The following is a 12335-nucleotide window of genomic DNA, read 5'->3' as shown; positions in this document are numbered from 1 at the left end:
AAGTATACTTGGGAAATATATACTTGAACTTTACTTCAGTATACCTCATGAAATAAACTTTAAGATATGCTTTTTCGTAAGGGTTGAGAAAAAAGTGAAAAAAACTGAGATTGTATATTATTTATATATTTATATATAAATAATATATACATATATTTGTATATTATATATATATATAATATATACACACACATATTTGTATATATTAAATATATATATATATACAAATATATGTGTATATATTAAATATATATATATATTTATATTATATAATACTTATTATATATTATATATATATTATATTATATTAGTATGTAATTATGCATTCATTTATTATTATTTAATATTTTTAGAGGCTTCGAGACAAAATGAGGATGAAAATCAAAGATTTGAGAGAAACCTGAAAAAAGCGAGGTTGTAAACTTAATGTAAGATATAAAAACTGGTCTGACCTCACATGAAAATCATATTCATTTATACTAAAATTACAGCTGTTTTTCATCTTTATATGTATAAAAACAAAGAAGGTGTTGAAGAACAGGTTGTAAACCTAAAGAAGATCTAGAAAATATTAGATATAGTATTTTCAGGTTAATACTTATATTTAGGTTTTTTTACTAGAACATGTTTTGTGCTTTCACGTTAAAAAAAACGCCTAATTTTTTCCTCATAACGAAAAACCAATGAAATCAGAAAACCCAGAAGAAGTTGTCCCACCCACAAACTAGCAGCAACAACTTTTAGGTGTCAGTTGTGTCACTTTATTCAGTTTCTGTTGAGACCTTTTAAAATGTAAAAACATAAAGTGTAGAACTCTGTAACACAGGGACGTTGCAGCAGCGCCGCCTGGCAGCAGCAGCGCCGCCTGGCAGCAGCAGCACCGCCGCCTGGCAGCAGCAGCACCGCCGCCTCGCAGCAGCAGCAGCTCCACTTTGGTCCAATTTTTTGTTCCCCTTTTGACTTCAGCTCTTACGACATGTTTTGGTCCCGTTACCATGACGACGGCGGGGTTTCAAACACTATTGCACATCCACACAAGTGTAATGAGTAACGAGAGGAGGGGGGGAAGAGAGAAAGAGGGATGACATGAAAGAAGAGAAGAAGTTTGTTGTTTGTTGTGGAGCAGCAGCTTCCCTCTTCACGAATACATCGTCAGCTGAAGCCACTGAGAGACGGAAACAGACACACCGTTAGTGTCAAATTATTGTCTGATCACCAGATGTTTTCACAAATAAAAAAAAAAAGCAAATTAATCGCACATTTTTTTATCCTCTTATCAACATGGGAGTGGACAAAGGTGCTTTTCTTTATGCAAATATATATATTTATTACGGGAGTCCGCCTTTAGCATCGTGGTGGTGACGTGAAGGTAAAGAGGAGACTCGTTGGTACCCACAGAACCCATTTACATTCACATATCTGGAGGTCAGAGTTCAAGGGACCCTTTTAAAAATGACCATGACAGTTTTTTCCTCGCCAAAATGTAGCCGTGAGTTTGGAGCGTTATCTAACCTCCTTCACTACCAGATAGTCTGACATGGTTGGTACCGATGGATTCATCAGGTTTTCTAGTTTCATATGATACCAGTAGTTTGTGTAATATGAAATAATTAGTTTATAAATGATATATTGTATAATAGCTGATAAGAATAAGAATAACAATTAAATTCTGATTACATCAGTAAACTATTTATTAACAGTTTATCGTTTATTATAACAGTCCACACAACATTTTATACACTATATATATGTATATATAGTGTATAAAATGAAATAATGTGTGCAACAATTAACTGCTAAAATAATATAAATTATAGCATTACTAATAATGAATAAACATTATTTGCTAGCAGGAAAATAACTAAGTTTAATTGACTTATTTAATTGATAAATGATGGTTATTATAAACTCACGGTCACCTGCAAACTCACTCAGGGCTAAAAAAAAAAAAAAGGATCCAAACTACGTATTTCTGGTTAGAAAATGTCATCTACATTTTTATATTTACAGTTAATATTATTTTCATAAGATATGTCAAATCAGTCAAGATCAGTGATCAGAACGTATCAGGTAATAATAAAGAAAGCAATTATTAATTAGGATTACAATACAGAGGTTTATGTTGCGTTCTCTGTTTATTATACTAACAATATCGTGGAAAGAACAAATTAGATAATTTTATTTATTTTTCCTGTACCCTTTGATCTACAACTGCTAAACTGTGTTTTACCTCCTTGATGTCCAGGTCGATGGAGCCGCTGTTGTCCTTATCCAGGGTCTTAAAGGCTCCTGCAGAACAAACACACGTACATCATTTACTGCACTCAATACAGTCATATTAATATTTAATAAGTGAATACTGATTAGTTTAAAGAGCAGCTGTCAAAAAGGTCGACGGCATGAATTGCAAATACTCTTAAAAGAGTCACTCCACAGATTTGATTCCCCCATGATTTACTTGATGTTAAACTAATAAAGAACACTTTGGATAATCTTTATTATGCATATATTATTTATGTAAAACAGAAGGAGAGATTATATTTATTATGCCGATTCACAGTTGCAGAGAAACAGCCGGAGAACACTTTCTTTTCTTTGGACATTACATATAAACATTCATAAAGTGTGATTCGTTCAAAAAGATAAACAGTATGTCTGGCTGATTTTTATAGGGCTGTCAAAATGAACGCGTTGACCCAAAATTATTTTTAACGCCACCAATTTCTTAAACACATTAACACAACTTGCGATTGTTAGGTTGTAGCGAGAGTGAAGATACTGATATCATATGAAACTAGAAAATGTAATGAATCCATCGATACCAACCATGTCAGACTAGTTTGTCATGAAGGAGGTTAAATAACGCTCCAAACTTACGCTAAGTATTTTAAATCGACTGACAGCCCTAATAAAAAGTCATGCATGACTCATCTAGACCTGCTTTAACAACAGAGAGGAGAGAGGATGAGGAAGGTGAGGAGGAAGAGAGACTCACTGCACATGGCGTCCAGTCGCACCAGGCAGCCAATGAAATTGTCAAAGTCCATGCTGCCGTGCTCGTCGCTATAGCGACGGATAATCAGCTTGAAGAGCTGGTCGTTCAGAGGGAAACCTGCAAAACACACACAGAGACGATTAGTTTGAAACTTCACACACACACACACACACACACACACACACACACACACAAACACACACACTTATACAGAGTGTTTCTCACCTGCAGCCTTGAAGGCATTTGGCAGTTCGTTAGAGCAGATGGTTCCTGATCCATCAGCATCATATTTCAAATAGGCAGCCTGGAGATCAATAATAATGATAATAACAATAAGCAACGCAGACAAACAACATAAACTGTTTTTAATGGAAATGACTTTAAATAAGAGTCAAATTAAAGAAGAAGACAAACTGACCTGCCACCTCTTGATGTTGTTCCACAAGTATTTGAACTCGTGGAAGCCCAGTTTACCTGTGCTGTCACTCTGAAGGGAGTCGGGTCAAAGGTCAAACTCACAAACCAGAGCACAAAATACAACGAGAACACAGAGACACGTTTCACAGCCGACTGTCTGATTAAAACAGAGCTCTGCAAACCCAAACAGCAGCCTGCTAAATATAGCCTACTACTACTACTACTACTACTACTACTACTACTACTACTACTACTACTACTGTTTCTATGTGTATGTGCAATATTTTCTAGGGTCCCTTGGAATAATCTGACGTAGCCTATTTTTTTACACTTCTATGTGAAAGAACAACACAAGAGAAATGCATTACAAAGATATTAGACATGTATTAAACATATTTGCAGATTCTAACAGTTATAGATTTGTTAGACTATTATACCAACCCAGTCGTCAGAAAAAAACAAACGCTGGCATTGTATGTTTCTGCAAACCACGGGAAACGTTGAACGTCACGCTTGCAGAAACAACGTTACGCACGTAAAGTCAAATGTTTACTTTAGGTTTCACACGGGACCTGAACAGTCAACGGTCTCCTGGGTGAAAGTCCTGTTTGTTTGACCCATAAAGTTGAATCATCCACTTCTAGGGACTTTTACTTTGGAAAATATCTAAATTAATCCAGTGAAAATGTTTGATTTTCAGCATGTATGTAGTCAGAGACGTCCTAAAGTCAAATATATCAGGATCATTGTCAGGAATTATTTATTAAATGTTTTCCAGCAACCCAAAAATCACAGAATAAAAACATTTCCTTCACAGATTAGTGGTATTTTCTTTTTAATTTATAAGCGACATGTAATGTTTTATACTTCTGCTGACTATAATCCATCAATCTTATTTCCATAGATGTATTTTATATACACAGTTCCCTTTGTTAACACCTTATTTTGAAAAGTGGACGTAGTCCCACGTGTCTACTTCCTCTAACTTCTCCAAGGTGGTCTCTAGCTCTCCCGTCAGCTCCGTTCTCTTTATCCATCCATGGTCAGCTCCATCGGGGCCGTTTCAATGCATTTAACATACTGTAAATGTCAGTATCTGGGTGCTCTACAGTTGTAGCGTCGGCCCATTTGACCACGGAGACGAGAGCGACGGCCGGCTCGAACGCAACGTTACCGCTTTACGATAACGTTTCCTGTCCGTGACAGAGTTAGCATGCAGCTTTAGCTCTGCTCTGTCTAGCTCTGCTTTTCCTGTCAATGTGTGAAACCCAAAGTGTTTCCATCCTTTACTGGATGTGTAGTGTTTACCACGCTGGATTTAACATGTGAGGGTGCAGGTCATATCCACGACGACCCTCCGCCGTTTTATACTCGCTACGGTTTGTTTCGGTTGACGGATACAGAACGGATATGACGTCACGTTACTCAGACTACCACAATAAAAGCGTAACTTCCTTCTACCTCCATATAGACTGAAAATGAAGCAAATATATAAATTCTGGTATTAAAACATCAATTTAAAATCATATTTTTAAAAAATCGTGATACATAGGTGAATCCATTTTTTTCCCCACCCCTATCGTGGTTTGCGGATAATTGCACGGAACTACATTTCTAATTCCATGACGAACACTAAACGCCGTTGCACGTGGTCAGTGAGTCGGCATCGATGCAGACTCGCTGTTGGAGGGTTATATAACCCACTTCAACTCCCCGCTGATCGGTTTGGGATGGCACTTAATATGGCGGACCCTCCACGCGAACGTGCAAACGAAGCGGAAGTAGGTAGGTAGAGGGTGTAGGGGGCGGACTGAGACTGTTTACCTGCATTCAACCAAAGCCTGCTGGAACGTGATTGGTCAACACTACTCGGACTACAAACGGAAACTCTTCCGGTACCAAAATCTTGTCCCGTTGCCTCCAGATTATACATGTGAATGCAGATTACTGAAACTACAACTACTAATGATATACTGTAGTACTCAGTATCACCAGTACTGCATGGTGTTAGCACCATGTTTGGTGGAAGGATACGTCCATGACAGCGACCATGCTCCTGCAGCACTCGATGCTGAAGCCGTCGGTCCTCAGGCCTCCATCTGAAACCAACATCAACTGATTCAACCCTCAAATAAAGTACAGTCAGTAAGAAGTACTAGAACGTTTAGCAGGCAAGAATAAGAACTTCTGAGGTGCAGTAGTGATGAGAGAAAAACAAAAACACAGAAATACCTTCATGTACTAAGAGAAAAGTAAAGCCGACTCACGTTTGCTGATGATTTTGTTGAGGATGTCCTTCAGCTCTGTGGGGCTCACCTCCATGTCCTGTTAAAACACACAGACACACATCAGGAAGGGTGTTTGTGTTCGGTTGTTTCTTTCCACAGAAGAAGCCCCACAAACACAGTGAGTCACAGCTGACCTGAGCGTGACTCAAGCTGTTTCCTTTTATTTCCTGTGATATTTTTACAGCTTCTGACTCACTGCTGAAAAAAACAACTCAGATTTCCTCCCTGTTGCCAGAACACTGTGAAGCAACGCCTTGTTGCTCTCTCTGGACGCAGCGTCCGTTCACATTTCTTAACTCATTCCTAATTATAATAGAAATATTTTTGCGGTGAAACTTTGTGCGTGTGTGAGAAAATATTAATGCAACGGAAATTAAAAGGGCCAATTTGGTAAAGATGGTTTTGTTTTCATCACAGCTGGAGAAGTTTGTTTTAACGCCACTAATTTCTTTAACACATTAACGCAACCTCCGAATTTATGGTTGTAGCGGGCACATTTATAAAACTAGAGTGAAGATATTGGCATCATATGAAACTACAAAACCTGATGAATCCATCGGTACCAACCAGGTCAGACTAGCTTGTCGTGAAGGAGGTTAAATAACACTCCAAACTTGCGCTAAATGTTGGCGAGGACAAACTGTCATGGCCATTTTCAAAGGGGTCCCTTGACCTCTGACCTCCAGATCAGTGAATGTAAATGGGCTCCATGGGTACCCACGAGTCTCCCCTTTACAGACATGCCCACTTTATGATCATCACATGCAGTTTGGGGCAAGTCATAGTCAAGTCAGCACACTGACACACTGACAGCTGTTGTTGCCTGTTGGGCTGCAGTTTGACATGTTATGATTGGAGCATATTGTTTTATGCTAAATGCAGTACCTGTGAGGGTTTCTGGATCAATATCTGTCATTGTTATGTGTTGTTAATTGATTTACAATAATAAATATATACATACATTTTTGCATAAAAACAATCTGTGATTAACTATTTTATTTTCGATTGACAGCCCTAGAGTATTTTCATATGTTTATGCTGATGCTTTATTTACCTTGCTAGAGTAGATTTGATATGTCTATGTTGATGTGTATTTGTCTACTCATGCACACGCCAATGCAAATTCCAATCAATGGTTCATTGACATGGTAATACGTTTTTGAATCTTGATCTTGAGGAGCAGATAATGACAAAAGAAAAGGAAAGTACATACATTTAAAAATAAATATAAATAAATGAACAAAAAAGAAATGCAAAAACAATATTTTAGAAATTAATAGAAATGAATACATACATAAATTAAAGGGATAATTAAGAAAGAAAGATAAATAAATAAAGAAGCAAATTGAAACAGAAATATCAACTTATGTCACATTTTATCAATTAATTAATGGCTACATTTGTTTTTTATATTATTTTTGCTGCATTAAAAGACATATTTATTTAGTTATTTATTTATCTATTTATTTATTTTATTGCTTTTATCTGTTTATTTTTTTAAGAAAGAAATGTCAACTAAAATCCTCAACTTTCCTCCCGACCCACTGTGGATGTTTTCAGACGGTGCTGTTGGGTCACAATTAGTTTTTTGTACCTTTTTTACAGAAAAGTCACCACAGCGGACTTTTACTCCAGATCCCCACCCACCGGGAGCTCAGCCAGGTGGGTGGGGATATACTTTACTACAACCATCTTCATCCTCTTCATCATCACTGCTGTTGATTAAGAAAACCCACAGTAAACTGGTCTAACTGGTGCTCACACCCCTCTGATGAGTCAGAGAAAAACCTCAGACACACACACAGAGAGTACAACGCCCCTCAGGCTGGAGCGCCGCCCTGCCAGACAATGGCAGGAATGCTCTCTCTCTCTCTCTCAGTCCAACACTCCCTGAAGCCGACGCTGCTGTTTCCACACGTTTGTCAGAAGACAGAATAAATAGATTCACTGTTTATCTCTGCAGACAAACGACGCTCTGTGTCTGAAGTCCAGCTGATATGTAAAAAATCTGGTTATGAGAGTTTAATCCTCCACGTCCCAGAATGTCATGTAAATAAAGATAATATTAGTCGGATCGGGATTGTAACAGAAGAAACATTTAACCTCTTAAGCCCTATAGGGTGCTGGAAGGTGTGGTTCTCCTAGACAGACATACCCAAAGTAAATCAAGAGTAGCTCCACAACTAGCAGGTCTATCTGCTTGATCTTAGTCTCTATGGATAGGTAAGACCTCAGAGAATTCATCCCCAGTGGCAGTAACATTGTGACTGTTACTATGCCTGAGTAAACATTTTTTATCCTCGCCTTAAACTGTTTTCTAGATTAGACAGTAGATGACACCTTTATAGCAATGATGCCATGCACAGAGACGCCACTGAATTCATTCAGCAACTCCTCGACTACAACTGTGCCAAATCAGATATAATCAACACAAAGCACATAGATTCTACAAAGGTTTTAGTAAAGATAGAACCAGGAGGACTCTCCATTTGGTCACTTGGATACCCAAAGTGTGCCAAATGAGGTTTTGTACCTCTTGAAAGGGAATCTGGCTCTAAGATACTACTGATATCCACTACAGGAGGACACAATGGAGCCTTTGGCCACGACCTTTACCCTGTGCATCATCACATTCTACCATTGTGCATCATCACATTCTACCATTGTGCATCATCACATTCTACCATTGTGCATCATCACATTCTACCATTGTGCATCATCACATTCTACCATTGTGCATCATCACATTCTACCATTGTGCATCATCACATTCTACCATTGTGCACAGTAGAAAATCATTAAAAAAAACATATAATGAAATATGATCAAGTGAAACTTATATAATAACAAATCAGATCAATAACAATGTAAATAAGATAACAAAAAAGAATCCAAAGTCAATTATGTACATTCAATATTATAAAGTAAAAATAAAATTTACTCATGCGTTGATTTTGTAACTAAAATATTGAAATCATTACCAAACAAACATTGTTTGGACTTAGAGTGTTTTAGTCGCGTTAAGTCCTCGTCTTTTAGAAACTATTCAGAAAAAAAGCGCAGCACAGCATTTTATAAAGTTTTTTAAAGGCAGTGTTTTAACACACAGCGCAGCCGAAGCCCGGTACCCTTCCAGTACACTTCCACTCCGGAGCTTTCTCTGCTCTCTCTGATTTAATCTCACAAGGCTGTAAATCACATTACTGGTGAAGATGGCATTATGAGGCTTCCTGAGATAACAATCTGTCAAACTCATTCTCTGTCAATAAGACATGAAAACACAGATTTTCTTCCCTGTTTTGACATTTCCAGCCCCCAAAAAACGTAGGAAATGCTCTCCAAAGTGGAGGAAAAAAGAAGGAATAACTAAGATATCATACGAGCCGTTGTAGGACAATACGCTGAAAATGAATAAGCGAAATTGAATTTGACTGAATTAAAGTTCAAAATGATGTCGATGCTCGACACGAGAACACTGACTGAAGAGGAGTTCGTTGTTCTGCAGGCTGATGAGCATTTTTTCTGTCTTTGTCTCGGATTCATCTTGTGAATATTTCGAGACAGGTCGAAGCTACAGAACCTGTCGGGCGTGATGGTGATGAACCAGACAAAGAGAGTGAAACAGAGAGAGGAGGGTGGAGTTTGGAATGCGGCCGACAGCAGGCAGACAGGTGTGGTGAGGTGAAGGATCAGCTGAAAAGCTGAGAGAAAGACCGACTGATAAACAGAGACAGACGAATCTTTAAAAACTTGCTGAGCAGCCAAATCAGGTCGACATTTCAGTTGAGTAGTAAAACAATAATCGACGTCCACATTCTGTAAACACTTCACACTTCCTGTTTGCCCTCTGAAGCAAACAAGAATCTCCTGAAGCAGGGTGCGGCAAAACGCATCATTCCTCAGATTAAAGACTAAAGTCACAACACACTGAAATGTAAAGTATGCAGACATATTTTCAAGCACAATTCAATTACAAAAGAGCAGAAGAGACTCAATTACAAACGTACGCTTACTCCTCAGGTTAGAAAGATACTGACTACAAACACAATACAAAAGAAAAACAGCAAACTATCTATAGGAAACTAATCTGTTAAGTTAAGTTTGGTGTTTTCTTGATTGTTTTGAGAAAGACGTACAACAGACCAGGAGTTACCAACGATTAACAGGATGGGAAAACGCACCAAAAAAATATTATGCTGCACAACATTATGTTTCATTTTTCAGATATTGCTCAAATTTGTGCTTTTTCAGACTTTGGAGTCTGTAGATGATTCATTTTAACTCTTAAGGCTTCGAATGAAACAAAGAAAAGTAATCCCTGAAGAAGGTAGAGGTTTACGTTTTTAACAGTGGCCTAGCTTAGCATCAATATGTTCATCCAATACAGAGATAGGTCCAGAACATAGTTAGCCTAGCTTAGCATCAATATGTTCATCCAGTACAGAGATAGGTCCAGGACATAGTTAGCCTAGCTTAGCATCAATATGTGTCACGGCATGGCAGGTGTCTAGAAGGGAACCCGCAAGTTGATGAAACTCTGGTGAGGTAGATAAGGTTAGGCATTGATCTCGAATAGTTAAGGTGAGGATAGGTCGTCGGGCAGCAGGTCTTTGCGAGAGTTTTGGCAAGCTTTTGCCGATCTCAGATCAGATTTCAGATCACAACCTGTTTTTTGTCCGTCGCCATATTGTTTTTTGTCCGTCGCCATATTGTTTTTTGGCCATCGCCATATTGGTTTTTGGCCGTCGCCATATTGTTTTCTGGCCGTCGCCATATTGTTTTCTGGCCGTCGCCATATTGTTTTTTGTCCGTCGCCATCTTGGTTTTTGTCCGTCGCCATATTGTTTTTTGGCCATCGCCATATTGGTTTTTGGCCTTCATCATCTTGGTTTTTGGCCATCGCCATATTGGTTTTTGGCCGTCATCATCTTGGTTTTTGGCCGTCGCCATCTTGGTTTTTGGCCATCACCATCTTGGTTTTTGGCCATCGCCATATTGATTTTTGGCCGTCATCATATTGATTTTTGGCCTTCACCATCTTGGTTTTTGGCCGTCGCCATCTTGGTTTTTGGCCGTCGCCATATTGTTTTTTGGCAGTCACCATCTTGGTTTTTGGCCATCGCCATATTGGTTTTTGGCCTTCATCATCTTGGCTTTTGGCCGTCACCATATTGGTTTTTGTCCATCGCCATCTTGGTTTTTGTCCATCGCCATCTTGGTTTTTGGCCGTAACCATCTTGTTTTTTGGCCGTCGCCATCTTGGTTTTTGGCCGTCGCCATATTGTTTTTTGGCCGTCACCATCTTGGTTTTTGGCCATCGCCATATTGGTTTTTGGCCTTCACCATATTGGTTTTTGGCCATCGCCATCTTGGTTTTTGGCCATCGCCATATTGATTTTTGGCCGTCACCATCTTGGTTTTTGGCCATCGCCATATTGATTTTTGGCCGTCACCATATTGGTTTTTGGCCATCGCCATCTTGGTTTTTGGCCGTCACCATATTGGTTTTTGGCCATCGCCATCTTGGTTTTTGGCCGTCACCATATTGGTTTTTGGCCATCGCCATCTTGGTTTTTGGCCGTCACCTTATTGGTTTTTGGCCATCGCCATCTTGGTTTTTGGCCGTCACCATATTGGTTTTTGGCCATCGCCATCTTGGTTTTTGGCCGTCACCATATTGGTTTTTGGCCATCGCCATATTGGTTTTTGGCCGTCACCATATTGGTTTTTGGCCGTCGCCATCTTGGTTTTTGGCCGTCGCCATCTTGATTTTTTCCAACCAGAAGTGACACCAGAGGAGTGGAGTACAACCGAACGCTGAATAAGACGTTTTTAGACGAACAAAATGTTAGAATTAACTTTAATGAACTGAAAACACTGTGAAAGGGTTAAAGTTCTAAGATGAAAACACGGACAACTTGGAATATGAAATCTAAGTGAGGTTGTTGCTGACAGGCCTGTTATTAGTTATTTAATGAAAAATGACGTCATGGTTTTATGGATAGTTTTTTGCTCTTCATCTTTCCAACCCAGTGTCGAGGCTTATTTGTGTGTTGGGAGGATGAACAAGAAAACGAGTGGGAACCACAGCTTCACTGGGATAAAGTCAAACTGGAGTGTAAACACAGAGAACACGGACATATAAATATGAATATCATGGACTCACTTCTCCAGCCAGCTGCTGGAAAACTCTCCGAAACTGTTTCTCCTCGTCATTCTCGTGAGCCTCGGCGAAGTTGAGAGGTCTGCGAGGAGGAGGCTGCAAAAACACACAGAGAGCTGCTGTTAGACAGAGGAATGTGTGTGAGTGAGCTAACTGCATTTACATGTTCAGGGTGTTTGTTTGCTTATGAAATCTTCCACTGGGAGACGTTTGAAAAGAGAGAAGTGTAAGTTAAACCTTTAAGAACAAGTGAAGACACGATTAATCACATGCATTCTGTGATAGTTCGTCTGACGTTGGTACTTACAGGGTCTGAAGACTTAAACTGATCAAAGTCGATGTTGCTGTTGGAGGAGAAAAACAAGACAAGACACAAGTCAGCGAACAGCTGTGAAGGGATCAATATGTGCATAGATAGGTCTGTCCAGGACATAGTCTGCCAACATCAAAAGAGGACAAAACTAAATGAAGA

The 12335-nt window shown here is 39.0% G+C and overlaps 1 protein-coding gene across 1 annotated transcript in view; it reads right to left on the bottom strand.

The window, feature by feature from the left end:
- Positions 1-738: 738 nt before the first annotated feature.
- Positions 739-12335, bottom strand: part of capns1b (calpain, small subunit 1 b) — a 31460-nt gene continuing 19863 nt past the window's right edge. The window contains exons 6-14 of the mRNA XM_074641015.1: positions 12171-12207; positions 11867-11959; positions 5680-5737; positions 5447-5511; positions 3414-3482; positions 3221-3299; positions 2996-3112; positions 2231-2289; positions 739-1165 (exon numbers count right to left, since the gene is read on the bottom strand). Coding sequence (XP_074497116.1) covers positions 1139-1165; positions 2231-2289; positions 2996-3112; positions 3221-3299; positions 3414-3482; positions 5447-5511; positions 5680-5737; positions 11867-11959; positions 12171-12207 — 604 coding nt within the window. The 3' untranslated portion in view covers positions 739-1138. The remainder of the gene's footprint in view (positions 1166-2230; positions 2290-2995; positions 3113-3220; positions 3300-3413; positions 3483-5446; positions 5512-5679; positions 5738-11866; positions 11960-12170; positions 12208-12335) is intronic.

Source organism: Sebastes fasciatus, chromosome 7 (genome assembly GCF_043250625.1).
Source record: "Sebastes fasciatus isolate fSebFas1 chromosome 7, fSebFas1.pri, whole genome shotgun sequence".
In the NCBI taxonomy this organism is placed as follows: Eukaryota; Metazoa; Chordata; class Actinopteri; order Perciformes; family Sebastidae; genus Sebastes; species Sebastes fasciatus.
This window is presented reverse-complemented; position numbering and strand designations above follow the sequence as displayed.